Source organism: Aptenodytes forsteri, unplaced genomic scaffold (genome assembly GCF_000699145.1).
Source record: "Aptenodytes forsteri isolate BGI_AS27 unplaced genomic scaffold, ASM69914v1 Scaffold524, whole genome shotgun sequence".
In the NCBI taxonomy this organism is placed as follows: Eukaryota; Metazoa; Chordata; class Aves; order Sphenisciformes; family Spheniscidae; genus Aptenodytes; species Aptenodytes forsteri.
Window position 1 is genome coordinate 30,738 of NW_008794226.1, and position 19,372 is coordinate 50,109.

The 19,372-nt window shown below is 39.9% G+C and overlaps 1 protein-coding gene across 2 annotated transcripts in view; it reads left to right on the top strand.

Moving 5' to 3' along the window:
• The first annotated feature begins 55 nt into the window (after positions 1-55).
• ZBTB46 (zinc finger and BTB domain containing 46) overlaps positions 56-19,372 on the top strand; it is a 57,115-nt gene continuing 37,798 nt past the window's right edge. For both annotated transcript variants that reach the window (XM_009285713.2, XM_009285721.2), the window contains exons 1-4: positions 56-235; positions 6,863-6,990; positions 8,805-8,944; positions 16,699-17,668. In XM_009285713.2, coding sequence (XP_009283988.1) covers positions 8,891-8,944; positions 16,699-17,668 — 1,024 coding nt within the window. In that variant the 5' untranslated portion in view covers positions 56-235; positions 6,863-6,990; positions 8,805-8,890. The remainder of the gene's footprint in view (positions 236-6,862; positions 6,991-8,804; positions 8,945-16,698; positions 17,669-19,372) is intronic.

A 19,372-nucleotide genomic window follows, 5' to 3' on the forward strand; every position in this document is an offset into this window, starting at 1 on the left:
AACCTCCAAAAGGGGAATTTTCCAGCTGGTAATTTCTGCTGCGTCAACACCCAGCTCAAGGGAGAGGAGAAGAGACAAGGGGGCATTTTAACAGCAGCTCCACTTGCGAATAGCCAGCCTCAATCCCGGCTCCAGCATTAAAACCCTTTCCGCCCCCTAAAAACCAGCATCCGTGCAAGTTGGACCAAGAGTTTGTCAGGAGTGTGGTTCAAAACTGCTTGGAAAAAGGGATGAGGTAATAATACTGGTGAAGCATGTTGTATTTCTCTCTTTCTGCCTGTCTCTCTCTCTCTCTTTCTCCCTCTCCTCTTTCTTTTTTTTTTTTTTTTTTTTTAAAAGCCAGGCCTGTTTTGGGTTATTGTCTCCCCCTAAAGCCAGACATAGATCGCCTGGCCTTGCCTCCATTTTAATTGCAGGCTGAAATGGGGGAAGTGACCCTCTTTTTTTTTTTTTAAAAAAAAAAACAAAACCCACCAACAAACAAAAAGACCCCTTGAAAAAATAATGCTGTTCCTTTGGGGGGATATAGGTGGTTTTTCACAAGGCTGTAACAAGTGCAAAAGTGGCTGGGGATGTTTTCTGTCATGCTGGGAAACTAGTGAGGTGTCCTCCCCCCTCCCCAGAAGAAAGTGTTTGTAAAATTTGGCCGAGGGGAGAAGGAGAGGTGCTGTGAAAGGTGCTGGTAAAAGAAGGGGTTGTGCTGCTGGATTGCCTTTGTGTCTCTCTAAATAGACATGTCAGTTCCCAAAGTAATACAAGTAGTGTCTGATAACTCAATCCCAGATGACAAATAGAGAATGGAGCAGATTTTCAGGACTGTAATAGTGGGAGGATTTCTCTTTTGAAACGGAGGAAAAAAGCCGTTGGTACCTCCTGAGGAGGTTCTTCGCCGGCGCGGTATTGTGAAGCTGAGCGTTCGGAAGAAATCCAGAGATACAAACCGATATTTATTTATTTTTACACCTGACAGGGGAAAGATAAACAAAGGAGAGTTTAACAGCTCTTTAATGAATTCCTCATGCCTTTTATTTTGCAATCTCAATGATTCATTTGGCAAGCTTTACAGGGCCGGATTATTATCAGCATTATTTAAAGCCATGCTAATTAGGAGATGTGTTTTGCAAACAGTGGTATTGTAGACACCTGTACCGAAGTTCTTGCATGCATTTTAATTGCATCACTGCTATCATTTTTAGGATTTAGTCACTGTAATGTAGATCTAGGTCTCAGTTCTTGAACTCGATCAAGTGTTTATTACAAGTGTGGATTCTCTGTGTACGTGGAGCAGCTCTGCTTCTAATGCATTAAATGTATTTTCTCAAAAAGGAGGAGGAGTATTTTTTTTAATTCTTTTTTCTTTGGGGATTTAAAGGAAAAGCTACGTTATCCAAGAAGAGTGAGGAAAAACGTAATTTTGAGGAAGAAGCTTGCTGTGACTGGATAGCTCTTCCACTTTTATCAATACCTTGCTTGAACATTCTATGTTTTTATAGCATCTTTTAATTGGAAATAAAATTTGACTTTCCCCTTCTAAATTCCGTCTGACTTCTCTCACTGTTTGTCAGGTTTTATATTTTGAAATCCTTAGTGATGGAAAAAATGGGTGGAGTGTATTATTAGTCACAATATTTTCAACATGTGGTGAGGAATTATAGCTTTAAGGTGTTTTTTGGGAACTGACAAGAAATGGGTAGAGGAGCCTGCCCCATGGGCTGGAGGGAGAGCTACAAAACGGTATTTAGGGGAGCTCCCAAACATACGTTCCTGAAAAATATTATGTGGTTGGGTACGCTAGTGGGATAACTGTAACTGAAATAGAAAACTAGTCTTTTGTTTTTGATGCAGCCTGTCCAGGAGGGGGAAACTCACTCACAGCTAAACTTCTCTTGCAGTTGTTTTCATAGACTCTATGTTAGCTCTGGTGTAATTGAGTCGATTTTAGTATGGTACCCAAAAATGGGGTATTCTAATAATTCTAACATTAGGTGTTTATTCATATACTTTAAATGCTGCTTCATTCTAGAGTGTGTAGGATTGAGCCTTTGAAAACATGACCTGTACACGGGGTTCTTGGAGACTGAAGAAAATGGGCCACTTTCTCCCCGTGGTCTTTGTTTTCTGGGACAGTTGTACAACAGTGGATATGTTCTTCGCAAGAGGTTTTTTTTTTTTTTTTTTAATAATTGTAATTGCAATGCTGCTTCATTCTAGAGTGTGTAGGATTGAGCCTTTGAAAACATGACCTGTACACGGGGTTCTTGGAGACTGAAGAAAATGGGCCACTTTCTCCCCGTGGTCTTTGTTTTCTGGGACAGTTGTACAACAGTGGATTTTTTTGCCAAAGGTTTTTTTTTTTTTTTTTTTTTAATAACTGGAAGTGCTTAGAGGAAAACCAGTTTAGCAGCCCCCTCTCCCCAGCAGCCCTCTGTCGAAAGGAAAAATGCCTCGTGTTTGAAAGATGTGTTATTTGCTGTTAATATGCCTGGTTTTCCTCCGGTAACGTGTTGTGTTGCTGTGAGGTTGAGCGTATTCTTTTTGTCTTTGCTGTCCACTTGTGTGGATTTTTTTTAGATACGTGTTTTTGAAGTTTCTAAGCAAAGTTTCCTGTCCTCCCAGCAGCGCAGCAGCAGGCTAACACCCAATCCAAACTGTTAGTGCTTGCTTTCAGAGCAGAATTATTTCATAAACAGCTCAACCTTTCCCAGGACATTTTTCCCTTCGTGTTCTTGCTGGTTTTACTGGCTGCTCCAGAGCACTCTGTAATGCTCTCTAGACTCCCCCTAAATTGGTGAAAAGCATTCACAGGGGTTTTCCTTGCTCCTGTGTGCTTAGTTTAATGGGCAAACAAAAGGGCAAAGAGAGGGCTTAGTTTAAGTCTTTGAAGAGCTACCTGCAGTTGTAATGGTTATCCCACATGTCCGTTATAATTCCCAGGAGCCGGCGGTTCGTCTCCATTCCTGGCTGCGGGCATTACGCTAGAAAATTCTGACGCCTTGCACAAAAGGATTAATACCGTGTTTATATTTTGCTTCTGGCTTACGACTGGCTTGAATGTTTTTAAGTGCGTAGCTTACCTGTGTTTTGTGTGTGTGATATTTGAAACTTAAAATGTAATAATAGTGAAAGCAAGCACGCTGTGGGGTTGCCTGTAGATAGCAGGGGTCACATTAGGCGAGAGTACAAGCACCTACCACGGCTGTGAGATAGAGGGAGGTATTTGGTCTGCGTGAAGTACTGCGATCTTACTCCTCGCCTAAGGATCTCCATGAGCATTTTTATGATATTTTGGTCAAGTACAATGGCAGTCAGGACTCCAGTGTTAAAATTTGTTGCTTCAAATCTTCGCTTTATTCCTTCTTGAGGACTTTTTGTTTCGCTAGGCGATATGTTTGTGTTACAGCCCCCTTAAATACAACCTTCGGTAGCTGGTTGTCTCAATTCCCTCTGGATCTTTAGTCCTTTAGGCAGGATGAGAAATAAAAGCGTGTATCGCTTGTTGCGGGACTTCTTTCACTTGAGTTGCAAGAGGGAGGAATCTCAACTTCCCTAAACAGTTCAATAGCTTTCTGGTTCGTGCTGCCTTGGTGTATTTGGATGCACAAGGATGTCCGGTTTGTAGGGGTAGCTGCTTGGGATTCAGTTCCCATCCTATAGCTGTTGATTGAACGTGCTGGTGTCATAACTGCTTTTTATCAGTTTTGCCTTCTGTGAAACGGGTGCCGGGGTTTACTCAGCTCTTCCAGAACATTTTCTAATATCCTGATGAAAAATCATAGTTGTGCTAAAAACACTTATTCTTCATAAATGCAAACTAGTGTGAAGTCCTCACTGCGTTTCCTACGAGATAACGGTGGAGTTCAGAGGCCCGTGGGTGGGGTTTTCTGTCCCTTACCAAGTTAGCTGTGGTGCAGTTATTTTCTGAACGGTTGCTTTAACTTTCTTTCATACCCCTATATTTAAGAAACATCGGTTTGTGTTTTGACTGCTGTTGAAACCTTGGTTTTGAATAGCTTCTGAGTGCTTCTCAGGCAGGATGAGATCCTTGACAGTAATTTCGAATTAGGTGGAAATGTGTTCCACTTTGCGGTGTTTTGTTGTGCGTAGGTAAGGATGCACGTGTGCATTGGAACGAGCAGTGCAGCTGCGGAGAGGAGCAGTAGCTTTGCTGAAATGTAACAGGTAGATGCCGAGTTAGAGCTGAAACTCACCTTTTTGCCTTGCTTTTTGGGGATGTGGCTCGCTTTTATTCCAGCCCATACAGCGGTGATCCCTTCTGTCCTGTTGCTCGCTTGGCTTGTGTAAGCAGTCAGGAAGAAAAACGTTCTGCAGATGTTGGAGGTTGCCTAGCGTTCGCTTTATAGCAAAACTGAGTTGGGGTCTCCTGTAATGGAGGGAGGCAACGAGGCGTCAGAAATATTCTACAAACGCAGCGACTAGCTTGTGTATGGATTAAAATAAACTTAGTAACAAGAATGTCAGAGTGTGTGCCAGGAACTTAGCGGCTTAAGAACCCTACTTAGAACAGTGAGTAGGGTTTTACATATCAAAGAATATGTTTATACCTGTGAATACTTAAATACATAGTTATCTTTCCTAATTATTTCCTCCTATGTGTTGAACAAACTGCTTATTCCATCCAAGCGAGTTTGCTTCCTGCTATCTCTCACCTTGTGATGAAGAACTCTGCAGAAAGAGTTGATATTTCAGTCGGTTACCTCACTCTCTTTGAGGAGAGGGTTAAACAAAATTTGCACCTTTTGCACTAATACACCATTGGAGGAAACACCTTTCTGACTAGTGCTCAAATCATGCTCTGAAAGAGAAGAATCGATGGTCTGTATTAGCCATTAGGTGCTTAAAATACCCAAACCTGACACCAACTAATTTAAGTACTGATAAACGAAGTAGTCAGGATGCAGTACTCCTAAAAGTCCTGCCACTATAGTATTGGAGAATGAGGTGGTGGCTAAATATAAAACTAGCTTATTGACTTCCTTCTTATTGCCACTGTATCCTTCTTGGCTTCAATCCACTTCTTTTTTTCTTTTTTTTTTAAATAATAGTTGATCAAATCTGGATTATGAGATTTATACTAAAAAGTAAAAAGGGATACGTACCCAAGGCACTAAGTGCTTGTACCACGAGTTACACAAATGAAATTAGATTGTTCACAGAGCACCTCGTATGTTATCTTTAGTTATGCACTGGTTGATTTTTTTTTTTACTCTTGGATTATTCCCGACTCCTTACGTTTCCTTTAGGTGCTCTTTCCCTCGGTTACTCCCACTGCTATACTTCTCTTTAAAAATTACCTCATGATTCTTCCTCCTTCTTTGGCTCCCTCCCTTTTTACGTACTGAGTTTGGGAACTTTAGCAAAGATCCCCTAGTTAAAAAGCCAAAAACCAATGAGAAAGTTTTGGGGGAACTGTTCTTCAGGGCAATTCCCAGTGTGATTTGCCCTTGCAGTTCTTTAATCCTCTTTTTTTTTAAGGTGCTTTTTATGGTATTTTTTGGCTAATAGATGCACAAGGGCAAAGTCTTTTGCTTAGAGTTCTTTTGTGACTGTCTTTTCTTTTAAGTGGAAGCTTAAGATCTTGTAGGAGCTAATGGCACTTGGACAGGTAAGTGTCATACTAGCCACAGGCATTTGGATTTTTTCAGGTTGTTTTTTAATCTTCACTGCTAGAGTAGCAGATATATCTGTAGCTAAATTCTTACTTTTTTTTTTTTTTTATATTGCCAGACTTCTCAAGCCTGGTACCCTGTAAGATACTTGTTTTTTAAGTGCTGGCTAGCTCTTCCATGTTCTTACTGCGTTCTGCAAGGTCCGTGGCACGGGTAGTGTTGGATCTGTTCTTCTCTTGGTGCGACCCGATGAGAGAGAGAACAAAAATAGGGGAATGTTAGAGCAACTGTTTTCTGTACTGTGATGGAGAGCGAGGATGGAGAGACAGGCACATGGACCGAGTTGGAAGTTACGGGGAAATGAGTAAGTGAAATGCAGAGGAAATACAAAGAAATACTACTGCAAGTAAGCATTTTGAACTAGAGCGTGCACCTAGTGCCCTGTAAGGAAAGGTGCATCCTGTTGTATTAGCAAATTGTTACCAGTTGGAATATTGTATTTCAGGCTGCGTAGCTTTTACAGGCATGGGAAATAAAACTTCTACCTTCTGTTAGGTATTTGCATCTTTTTCTGTATCTTTGTGGGTTTTCTTTTTTCAAAATTTTAAAATTTTGTAAGAGGAACAAACCGCTTTACTTAGTACTTTTGTGCACACTGTTCTTTAACTTGAGGGCGACACTGGCTTTTGAAGGCTGTGATTCAGTCGAGTTGGGTGGGAACAGAACTCAAATATCTTACTTTTGTACAATGTGGGCGCCTAATTTTTCTGTAACCTTAGGCAAATATTTTGGTTTGGAGGGGAATCACTGTAACTGTGAGGTTAGATTAATACTAACCCCATTTAAAGTGTGTTGCAGAAACATTAACTGAAACTTTATGATGTTAACTAGAACAAACAATATTGTTAAAATTGTTTGAAATCCTCATACAAAGTACTGGTTTTTACAGTGACTTCTTCAGAGCACTTCTGTTGAAGCACAGTCAGAAGTTGTTAATAGTCTTAAAATTTGTATGTTAAACTCTAACTTAACACAAGAGCTAAATAATTTCTCCTAGATGTCAGAATATAATTCCTAGATATCAGAATATTTCTTGTTTGAAATGGCAAACAGTGTTGTAAATGTGCAGTTATTTTAACTGTTGCTTGTAATTATGTGATACTGAAGGTTTTTGTATTAAGTTAAAGTTTAGATTTTAATTTTTGCCTCCTATTCTGTCCATTCCCCAAATACAGGACATCTGATGAACCTTGTGGAGCTCGTTACCAGAGACCATTCTCCTCTATTCATTAAACCATGCACTATCCAGCTGTGAAACATCGTGACGTTTATTTTTGCTGACAGAAAACATTTTCAAGTATTGGTAAGTTCTCAGCATTTAAAGGTATTTTTGTGATGTGGTAAGGGAAAGAGAAAGAGTAGCTGGAGATAACATTGTCATGAGGACTTACAGTTCTTTATAAAATCTGACTTAACATTGATAACAAAGGCTGGTTTAGAAACCTTGCCCAGCTGCAAAAGCCGAAGAAATACCTCTGGCTATTCTGCTGCTCCTACCTTGTGGTAGGGCTGCCTCCATTAATCATGGTCACTTGGTTCTTTCTGTTTGATTAGAAGAGGAAAACAGGTGCAGAGCTCAAAGCAAGAAGAAAAAATGCAGAGCAGTGCAAAATAGTATGGGTCTCAGCTTTATCATTCTTACCAGGCTATTCTGGCTCATTTTGTGACTCTGGGACAGAGGTGTAAATGAGAGTCTTAACAGCAGCAGTCCTAAGACTAAGTGAAAATACATATAACTTTTACACTTTGCTAACAAAGTAATTTCCCATGTGTCTGTGATGGTCTGGCTCCCTCACTCCCCCACCTTATTTTTTTTAACTGTCTAAATAACAGGACTAAAAAGAGCTAGCCAGAACAATTGCTATGGAGAAGCAATCAGAATTAGAGAAAGGCAAGGCTTGGCAGTCTGAAATAGAAATTGAGAACAAGGTCAGTGGTATTTGCTTCAATTGGGTCATATTTGTTTTCAAGATTTTCACAGTTCTGCTTGTTGCCATAAGAATGCTTGGATTTTCCTTATTACTTCATTTCTTTATTAGATACGTTATTTCACCGTTTATAATGACATTAGTTCGTATTGGAAGAGCTTTCTTAATTTTTATCTTCTGATGTTTTCTTTCACAATCTGTTACTACAGAAGGTCAGTCTTGAAATCAACAGTATTTATAGCTTATTTTTGCTAAGAGAGCTAATCTGTATGCTGAAGATGTCTGAAATACAGAGATCAGAAATATATGGCAAATACTTTGCTGGAATGACTAACAGTATATAAACAGTATAAAGTTTTGAATAAAGTGTAGTCAGAAGTTTTAGTTGAAGTTAAATGTTGCAAGTGTAGTGAATATGCTATTCTGAAGAAAATAAAGTCTGTTTTGTATAAGAAAAACAGGTGTACGAGATGATAGTTACAGTGGATGCATCCTCAGACGAAAACCCCCCTTGGTGTAGATGAACTATTCCTATTCTTTATACCTTGTAATCATAAACGTTAGTATTTTATCTGAGAAGCCTATCTGTGAAGGAGCCTTACTGTACCTAAGTATCTACCTTTTACACAGAATTTTCAAAATCTTGGGATTGTTTAGTCTCTTAACCTAGAATGGTGTCAGCCCGTAGAAACTGGCCGTTAGACGTTTCAAGAGGAAATTCGCTTGAATATTCCATTGGAAACTTGATTTTTTTTTTTTTTTTCCAGGAGTTGTATTGGTAGCTTTTTAACCTCAGTGTTTTATAGGTCAGACAAGGTGAACTAGTGCCCTTCAGGCCACAAACGTCTCTTTAAAAAGTCATTAAAGTGAGAATGTTTTGAAAAGCTACCAAACAGGAAACACTGTTGTTTCAAGGATCTGTTTGAAGTTTTTGTATCTAAAATTAGACTTTTTTTTTCCCATACTTTAAGAAGTAACTCTTGCTTATATTATTGCAAAAAGGTAACCGGGATTTAATTACCTGCAATGTATTGGTACGCTTTGAGTTAACATTTTTTGGGGTTCATTGTCATAAAAAGGGGTGTTATAACTGAGTTTAGAGGGAAAGCACTTAAAAATGTATCACCGTTGTTCAGTAATCTTGTAGTTTAATGCTAATAACTTCTTCTGGTTTTGTTTTTTATCATAGTTCTGTCTTTCTCCTACAAGAGTTCATACCAGTGCTATTGGAAGGTCGCAGAAAAGTGCACTACCTGTGCTGCCCTAGGGCTGTTGATGTCCTCAGCTGTTGTAGGAGAAACACTAGACCTGGAACCCAGTTTGTTACTGGTAAGAAGTAATTGTCTTGCATTTTATTTTGTTGTTTAATATTAGAGTTTGCATGCCTTCTCTAACAAAATCACTAAAAATCTTTTCACTGCTTATTACTTTAAGAACACTATAGCAAAACGTGCATCTTTGGTCTTCCCCGCTCCTCCCCCTCCTATTTTAAACTTTACAGTTTCTAAATTTCTAACTCTAATTTCTAATTGCCCTCCTTCCAAAATGTGGAGGCTAACAGTTTTCCCTCAGCTTTCATTTTCAGTCCTGGTTTTCTCTTGAAATTCTTCATGCGGTCAGAGCTAATGAAGGTTAATAAATGGATTTTTCTAAGATACCTTCAGAAATTCTGTCTTTTGGCTGCACTTTTGTAGTGTGCAGCTTCTGCACGCTGTAGCTGGCCCCGTAACATCAGGTAGATGGTTTGACAGGTCAAAGGCCAAAGCCAAGTCTCTAGTTTGAAGTTCCGGAGTAGAGAGTGAAATGTTGAATGAAAGCTCCCTGTTATTTTATGTTCTGCTTACTGGCGTTAGATTTTGTTTGTGGTTTGTGTTTGGATTGCAGAAACAAAGCTTTGATGATATGAATGACTAGAAGTGTGTAGTGTTTTGCATGTCCTTATGCTTTTTGCTGAAACTGGCCTTTTAATTCCTAATTGCATTCAGATCTATGTATTTTCATGGTAGAAGCAATTTTAAACTGATGATGCCTTAAATGTATTGTATTTCCTGACTAAATCTAACCTGGACAGACGGGGAGTTGAGGTCCCTTTGCCTGCTCTGAGAACCAGTGGTTCGAGCAAGGGATTTCTTTGCCGGTGTGTTATAGCTACTGAAGGTGTAATGCTTGCCCTGCTGCAGTTTGAACTTTACTATCCAGAAAGTCTGAGAGTAGCTACTACAGAGATGCTAAACGGAGATGTTGTTTTAATGCTGTCGATGATGGGGCAGTGTTGGCTTGAAACTGGAGAAATTTTAGTGAATCCTCATCAGTCAGATTTTAATTAAATACTGGCAGGGGCTTGTGGTGTTTTGTTTTGTTTTTTTTCCCTACAGTCATTGAGAATTGAGTGGGCTTCTCAAATCTGATAATAAAAGTATGACTAGTTTGGGGTTTTTTAAGTTCACTGAAAATCGTTTGCCTCCCAAATTCTTGCCTTTTCTGTAATTCTATAGTATTTCTCAAACTGAATGACGAAACTTTTATTTTCTTCCTGTGACTCCTAACCCATAAGGTTGAACATGCACTGTTGGGCTGTAATTAAACATTCTCATCCTCAGTCATAAGGGAAAAGTGGTACGCTGTTGTTTTCATGAAACCGTGAGTTGTGAGTAACCTCTTTGGCCCAAGGGTCTGGTTTGGTCTGTTTACAAACATCTGCCTGTTTCTCTTTGAATTCAGAGTTGTGGTTGGAATGACCAACTTAAACAACGAACGATCAGTTTCGTGAACCAGAACAGGGTAGAAGAGTTTCTTTTTTGGCAACCATTCATTTTCATAAGCTGTTACTTGCATCTACTTTGAACAAAGCTGAACATACGAATATAGTTTTGGGGTATCTAGTATCAAGAAATTAAAACTCTTCTAGAATTGTGTGCTGCTCTTCTTCAAGCACACTTATGAGAAAACACTTTACTTCCGGAGATTTGTACTTGTAAAGCTCGTGAGCAGTGTCTTTGCAGGGAGTTACCATCCATTAATATCCCGAGTCTTCTGCTTGCTCTCTTATTTAGGAGAATAAGTACAGGTACTGTCCTTTTCAGTTGCCAAGGTTACGTCAGGCTTTTTGTTCTCCGTTCTTCTCAGCACAGGGCACATGCATAGGAGGAATCCTATGCATTTCTGTTGTCTTTAATTGGATAAAAGTGAAACTCGTATACACACTGTGTCTTGTTGTGCAAGGAGGCGTTTCGAACCCAATCTCACCTTACGGAGCTCCGTTGCAGAGGAATTTGAAAAATGTTGGAATGTCTTGGGAGTGGAGACATGGACAGGACACAGGGGAAGCAGAGAATTGGGGTGTGTTTGTTGGTTTTTTGTATAATAAACCATTGGAGTGAATTTGAGTTCTTCCTTAATCTGTTTTTACTTTTCTCTGAAGGGAGAGGGGGGAGGAAGCAACGCATTTTTGGTTAAATTCCAGTTGGCCTGTTTTCTCTAGGGAGCATCAAGTGGCTGGTGGAGGAGTGCACTAGTGAATATTTTGGTATTCTATAACTTGTGTCCTTAGTATTAAGTGTAGAAACACGTTTAGAAAATTGTAGTAGACTAAATGTCATGTAGTTTAAATTTTTCATTTGCTTATATATATTCTGAGAGAGCAAAAAGTAAACAAACAAACAAAACCCCCAAAAAACCCCTCTAGTCCTTCCCCCCCCCATTTTCCTTCTGAGTGGAGGGAGTTTATTTTTATCCCCACTATTTCCCCTGGAACTGTACTGTAGAGGCTTTCATCTGTGCACTGCATTTCTTGTCTGTGGCTTTTTGTCAAAATTCAAATAATGCACTGAGTTTTAAATGCAACGAATTTGTACCCCTTAATTTTACTGGTGTTAAGGTTTTGGTCAGGAGACTTACTATGGGTACGTATACTGAGAGGTTGGCTTTGTAAGTATTACTGGTTACTCTTCTTAAAACCTGTCCAACAGTAGGTGAAGACTGTATTTATTTAGACTCTTACTATGTCATCAGGTGATATTTTCATGTTCAAATAACTGTACTGATAGTGTAAAATAAACAGGTTTCATAGATGCGATATTTGAAGAACTAGGTTCATTCTAGCTAGGGTTAAAGATTATATAAATTATTAATGCTTACTTTAAGACGAGGTTTTTGACAACATGAAAAATAAAAAGCTGGCCTGTACCTTGACAGAAGTTTGCATGAAAGTGATTATTAAATCTGCTCATGTTTTGTTCTTTTTGCTGTTACATGCAAGTGGTGTTTGTTTAGGGACAGGTTTTTTTAGTTATTTTTGGAAAAGTAATAGACTTGAATTACTGTACTGTCTGCGAATTGACTTACGAAGGAGGCCTGATCTGCTAAAATTTATTTTGTGGAAAATCTACAGATGAGCTTTCATGGTTCATTGGCTTCTTGGAAAGCTGTGTTGTGGCCGTGTGCTGTCATCGCAGGCCCAGGCCTAAAGGATTTTAGTAGGTGCTCAACTTTGAAATCCTTCAGTGTACTAAAAAGACTTGAGATAAAACAAATAATATGTCATTGATCTTCGAGGTCCGTTTCTACTCTCCGCAGTTCATTCCATCTTTACCATGCTTCCACAAGAAGTTTGAAGGGTACTGCTTTTCTGAAGAAATCTTTCCACAGCATCTTTTAAGTGGAGAAAAATATCATTACCAGGAAAAGGGAAAAAAAACCCAAACCAACAACAAGCCACAAAACAGCATGTAAAATTGGAACACAAGAGCACAGGGTTTTGAAGCTTCCTGAATTTTTAACTACTAGCAAATTGCCTTAAATTTAACTTGGATTAATTCCCTAGTGATCCTTGACATTAAACGGATGTTCTGGTTTGACATGGGTAGACAGAAAACTAATTAATTCCTCTGAATTTGAGGCATATTTAATTTTCTCCCCCAAAGACCTCTGATTTAAAAGGTACAATGCTGTGACAAATGTTGAATGTGGAACGATGTGTATAAGGTAGCAGACCTTTAGACAGAGGAAAATCAAGACATCTACAATAATAATTGCTGGTTTGGAAGATGTTAAATTTTATTGATTAGACTGAACACGGGAGTATCCACATCGTGGCTTGCATACTGGAAAGTGCTATAATGTGCCCACCTGTCGGTGGAAAGGACGCTGCTCTTCGTGATGGGCGTCTTCCCCATTCGTCTCTCTATCTCTTTATACTTAAAGTACTTTGGAACAAGGGCAAGGTGTCTTCCCTTTGCATAGAGGAACGTATATTCTCATTATTTTTACTTGTTTTCTTATATTCATCGTATTTTAGAATGTCAGGTGGTTTTGCTTTCTTGTCCAAAATGTACTTACCCATCCTCTGCTTTTGTCCCCAGTGTCCTTGGAAATGCGGGCAAGATGCAAGGACTGTATGATTTTACTGTAATGACACGCTTTTGTTCATCCGTGGCTTGCCTGGAGGGTGTCTTCTGTCAAGAGCTTGGTGGGTGGGAGGGAGGCCAGTAAGGAATTTTGCATAGGTTTGTTGTTTGGGGTTTTTTTGGGTTTTTTTTTTTTTGGTGTCTGTTTAGTAAAAATCCCTTGATAGGAAATAAAGTCAGAGAAAAGCTATTTCCTAAAGAGGCTAGCAAGTGCTTCATCCATACGAAGCACCAGGTTAGTCAATGTCTGAACCTCAAACTGGTCCAGTCTAAATCAAAGGTAGCAAGAGACAAATATCTTAATCTGGGTTTCTGGCATAGGCAGCTTAAACAAAGGACAAGGTGTATCTAAAGTAGACTGTTATCAACAGTGAGCGGGAACCCAACCCACTGACCTAAGCTGAATAAACATATGAAATAGTAAAGAAATAAAATCTCAAGGAATCAGTGTAATTTCCAGGTGAAAAACATTGAAGAAGAAAAGCTGTTGTCGCATAAATTCACAAAAGCAAGTGAAGACATTGACAAATACTCCTGATGCTAATCTGTATTAAATTGAGGAAGAGAAAATTATCCTTGCAGGAGACTTTTTTTTCTTTTTTTTTTATTTCCCAACCAATTCCAGGGAGATGCTGCCTTGGAATATGGATTTTGATACCTCTGAAGGAACAGCAAAAGGAAATGCCATATCTCAAACCTTCTGATCGTTTTGTAATTGTATGCTGTCAGGTTTTCTTGCGTCTTCCTCTGAATCATGTGGATGTGGCAGCTGTTGAAGACAGGATTGGTGATGGACAACTCACTTTATCCTATGTGGCAATTCATATTTCCTGAGGGGACTAAGCTGACTCTTCAGCTCCTAAAAGTAGATGCAGTAGTGGTTTCTGGAATAAAGACAAAACTGAACTGTCATTCTGCCTTAAGAGGTGGTTCTCTCAAACATGGAGACGTTGGGAAGCGGTGGCAACCACCTTCAGAGCCTGGGTTAGAGAGCTGCTGTGCTGGCTGGTTCTAGCACAACCTCTTCAGGTCAAACACCTGAAAAATCAGTTTGGTGTTCCCCCCCCACACACACACTCCTTGACTCGGATTCTTGGTTTGATTTTTATTAATTTATTTGAGGTGGTGATGGCTTCTGTGTGAGAATTTGATCTGAGGTCTCCAGGCAGATTTCAATGGTGAATAGGTAGTGTCGTTCAGATAGTGTAGAGCTACACTATTATTGACCTCTTGCAGTTCAAATAAAAAAAAGATTAGTTTCCTTGTGCGTTCTGTGCTTAATTCTGTAGAAAAGCTGTATGGATTTGAAGTAGACGCACACCAGTTCAGCCTGTTTGTGTTGCAGGAAGATGGTCCTTCCTCTCTTGAGGGAAGCAAATGCTTCTCCATCCTCGGGGACCAGCTGGTCTTGCACATTAGCATTTCTGACACCGCCAAAGAGACAGCTCCATTCTTGCGGAACTGGAGAAGCTCGTGCAGGCAATCTTGCATAACTTGAACCTTTGAATCATCAGGTGGCTCTCTAGAAGAAAGGTCCTGTGTCACGTATGTTCCGTGGGCTGAGAGGTTGTTTTCTAGCCAATGGTGTTGGCTAAACTGTAGCTGTTTTGCTCCTGTAGATGATAATAATAGCACAGACTAGGGGGAAGGGGGCAGAGGTCTTACGGATCTGTATTCCACAGTACAGGAAACCCACTTGCATGTGTCAGGAAACTTTCTTAATCATGGCTGTCCTAGGACTGCCCACTGCTGTGAGCCGATTCGAACAGATGGGACTGAATTTGTGTTTGAACTTGATGTATGTTAGAAAGTCGCTTCAAGCTCGCATCAGCCTCCTTACTGACAGTGCTTATATTTAAACATGTACGCTTCAAGACCGTAAGATCTCAGGAGTACAGTGATTGTGGTTTTATCAGCAACCACCAGTAGCCTAAATCCAGGCTTCTGATGTGTGCGCCTGCCCATAATTATATTCGGAATTTCGTCTTGTCAGCAGATACCAATTTTACAGTTGTACGTTAACGTGTGGACCCACATATCAGTTTTACAGTTGGAACTTCTTATATTGGAACAAATTTAAGTTTTTGAGAGAAAGGAGTAGATACCCTTCACGTTGTGTGGCAGCTCGGCGCTCTTAAATAGTTGGACCATTAAACCACTGTTAACACGGTATATAAATCTTGATAGTAAGTTCCAAATAAGTGGCTTAAGCTAGATAAAATGGCACAAATTAACACCAAGGAATTTGTAAAGCTGTGGCAGCAAAGGCGAGTATGAAATTGCAAAGGTAGTAACTGCCGAGGTATGGCGTCGCAGAGGGTACTCCATCGGTCTGTTCTGGTGCTGCCAGCATCCATCCTTAACACCTTGAGTGTTGTGAACTTGAAGTCGTCTCACTTGAGAGACAGAATGTGTTGATACGCCTGATACCAGTGAAGTGTTACCTCGGGAGACGAAGGGCAGGGAGTTTCTGATGATGCTGAAAGGACAACAGATTAAGCTGCGTGGTAGGAGAGACTTACTGAATGCTGCGAGAAATGTATGTATGCGCTCGTCCATGTTGATATATTACTTCTCTCATATTTGTACTTTGCAGGTGGGATAAAATTCAAGCTGAAAATATTAGCGCCACTGATTACTGTCAACATCTCCACACTTAAGACCTTTTTTTTTTTTTTGTTTGGGGTGTAAGAGGAGGATAATTTGGAGCATAACTTACAAGATACGGGTCTCTGCCATGCTGCTGGCACTAACTAGCCTTTTTTGGATAATACTGTCAAATTTTGTGAAAGGTGATCAAAAGTCCTGTGAATTCTTCTCGGCTTGAGGGATGCTTTGTTATTTTGGTCATAAGCATCTTTTCTAAACATGAATGTTTAGGTGATTATTAGAATTTCTCTACCCAGTATCTTGGGGTGGTTGTGGGGTAAACTTGGAGATGTAAAGCCAAGGAAATAACATGCTTTATTGCAAAGTTAAAAATCTTGTGCTTGTAAGTAGTTAAGCTTCAAATAACATTAATTTCATAGTTCTGATCTATTGTCGGTTTAGTTTGGGTGGGGACTTAAAATTTTGTGATCTGTGGTCTTGGATTTGCCTGTTGCTCTTCTGACTTGAAAACGGTATTTATAGCCTCTCAATGGCAATATAGCAAGGGAAATAGCTGGTTTCAATTGGCTTTTGCTGTTTGAGGATTTCAGCTATTCAGTGTGCTACGCATAATGCTTGTTCCCTTGAGGAAATTGTGTTACAGAGTGCTCTTCAATAGTTTGTCTCCATCAGCATGGTTTCAAGTGTAGTACCTCTTTCAAAACCAAACTTCACTGAACCCAAACAGTAAAAACTGACAGCTGTTTTTCCCCAAGTAACTTAAGACAGGTTTTCTTACAAGTCTGTAGTAATTTAAAGCAATGTTTCTCTGTGATGTTATGAGCCACTGGAGGATTGAGCTTCAAATCTAGTCCCTTTTAACGTAAATTATTTGAAGTCTGGTAAAAATAAGCTGCATTGTGGAATGAATGTGCAGTCTTTCTAGGCAGTTGTTGTGTTTTGTGGCATTCTTTCAGGGTGAACCTGTTACTTAACTTGGTACAACTTGGGGTTTGTCTCAGACTTTGAAAAACACGTCTGTGAGCTTGTATTGGATTTTGTAATACTGTCATTTCCTTCCCCATACAGGACTTGTGGAAGAGGAAACACAAAGATTTCCAAATGAATAACCGAAAGGAAGATATGGAGATTGCTTCCCACTACCGTCATCTGCTGCGTGAGCTTAACGAGCAGAGACAACACGGCATCCTCTGTGATGTCTGCATTATAGTGGAGGGGAAGATATTTAAGGCTCACAAAAACGTTCTGCTTGGGAGTAGTCGCTACTTCAAAACGCTGTACTGCCAGGTACAGAAAACCTCCGACCAGGCCACAGTCACCCATTTAGACATTGTAACTGCACAAGGCTTCAAAGCAATCATTGACTTCATGTATTCTGCACACCTGGCGCTGACCAGCAGAAACGTCATTGAGGTGATGTCAGCTGCTAGCTATCTGCAAATGACAGATATTGTACAAGCCTGTCACAATTTCATAAAAGCAGCTCTTGACATAAGCATAAAGTCTGATGCCTCGGATGACCTCGTCGATTATGAACTCGGAGCCCCTTCCAGCAGTAGTACGGATGCTTTGATTTCAGCAGTCGTGGCTGGCAGGAGTATATCTCCCTGGTTAGCGCGGCGAACCAGTCCAGCAAATTCTTCTGGAGATTCGGCTATTGCCAGCTGCCACGAAGGAGGGAGTAGTTACGGAAAAGAGGATCAAGAACCAAAAACAGACAGCCACGAAGACATTTCATCCCAGTCTCTTTGGTCTAGTGACATGGGCTATGGGTCTTTACGTATCAAAGAGGAACAGGTTTCACCCTCGCATTATGGAGGGAGTGAACTACATTCTGCCAAGGATAGTGCAATACAGAATGCGTTCTCGGAACAAGGAGTAGGGGATGGCTGGCAACCCACTGGGCGCAGGAAGAACCGAAAAAATAAAGAAACTGTGCGGCATATTACGCAGCAAGTGGAGGATGACAGCAGGGCAAGTTCTCCGATGCCATCTTTTTTACCTGCCTCAGGATGGCCATACAGCAGTCGAGACCCAAGTAAGTCATTCTTCCGATTTTTGTAGTTGAAATGAAAAACGTTAATTAGATCTGTTTACAGTATGATCTTATCAGTCTCTGAAATATGTTAGCTTGCCAGAAACTGAAAAATGTAGAAACTTGTGTTGCCAACGATTCAAAACAACCAAGCACTGGTCCTCAGTGTCACAGTGATGCAGGCTGGTTCTCCTGTGAAAGAAGTTGGTAGTTTTGTTTCGGCCTTGAATGTAGAGCGGCCTAAATCACCCCCAAAACACCATTATAATTGTTGGAATTAATGAGAGAAAAGGTTGGAATTTATTTTAGCAGGCGTGCAAACTGATGTCAAGGTTGAAGAATTTTCCTTGCACGGTGGATTGATGATGTAATTACACCACACACAGGTGTAATGTAGTCTAAACGGTACTATCTTCAGTACTTCCTGATACTCAGGAGTCACTTTCTCATGTGTAAGAAAACCTCCAGAGCTTGTTGCTGGTAATGGCAAGATAAGTGTTTGGTAACTCTTAAGAATAATGTGGTTTTTTGAGGTACTACTAAGGCTTAAAATTGATTTTGATGTGTAACTACTTGTAGTCTGAGATGAGTGGCTGCTTTTAAAGTGTATATCCAGGGAGAAAAATGTTTTCTTGACTTCTTTTGAATCTTCAGTCATTATTTTTCTGTCTCAAGATAACTGTCCTATTTGATTCATTAAGCACTGGCAATTAATAGATCCAGGAATGCTACTGATGTAGGGGTTCGGATGCTTTTTTTTTTTCCTAAGGGCTTTAAGGGAGTGTGGTATTAAACTCCCTCAAGCTGACTTGAAGAACCTAGTCTGTGCTGTGCCTTAGCCTGTGTTTTGTTGCATACCAGGATCCAAGTCAGCCAGGAGAAGGGTGTGTGAGATTATATACCCTTATGTTGCCAAATTCAGATGAAAAAAGCAATATAAATAGTACTGAAAGTCTGAAGAGTCTTTATGGGCTGAAAAAGGGTGTTTTAAGTTGCTTACATAGTGAAGTTTAAATGTGGTTTTCTCTACAAATGTCTTTAGATGATTATGTTTTACAGTTATCTGCTGCAGCAAGCTTGCATGTAATTATTCTAATTGGCTGATGATAAAATCTAAATGTCAGGTAGAAGAAAAATGCGAGATAACTTAAGATAACAGTGATTTATGACAAATCCTGTTTTTATAATGCATGTATTTTACGATTGTTTTGAATGAAGATTCAGCGTGGATTGCCTGGTATGCTATTCACACGCAAATATTTTTCACTTCCACAGTGTCCCATAGAAACAATTCAAACACTGTCTATGTATGTGTTGTACTGACTAGGAGGTGTACGGGGTTTGGACAGGTATGTGAAGCAAACCACACGTGTTGGAGTGACTGCAGAAACAGAACTGCAACTCTGATCGTCTTAGCAAACTGGTTATAGATTGAATGTCTTTAAATTACTAAAACCAGTGCAAAATATAAGAGATTGTGTTACTGGAAGCTGAATGATGTCTAGGTTACTTAATTCCTGATTGTTAAGGAATTAAAAGAAGTGGGCTTTTTCTTTACAACTGTTTGCAGATGAGAGGAAGATGGCTTCGGGTGTTGACTCAGTGCAGTGCTGAGGCAGCGCGTCAGCAGGCACAATCAAATTACTTGTTCCGAATCTTGTCTTAAATGCGGTTTCCAATAAAAGAGGTGTTTCTGGTGATGGGAAA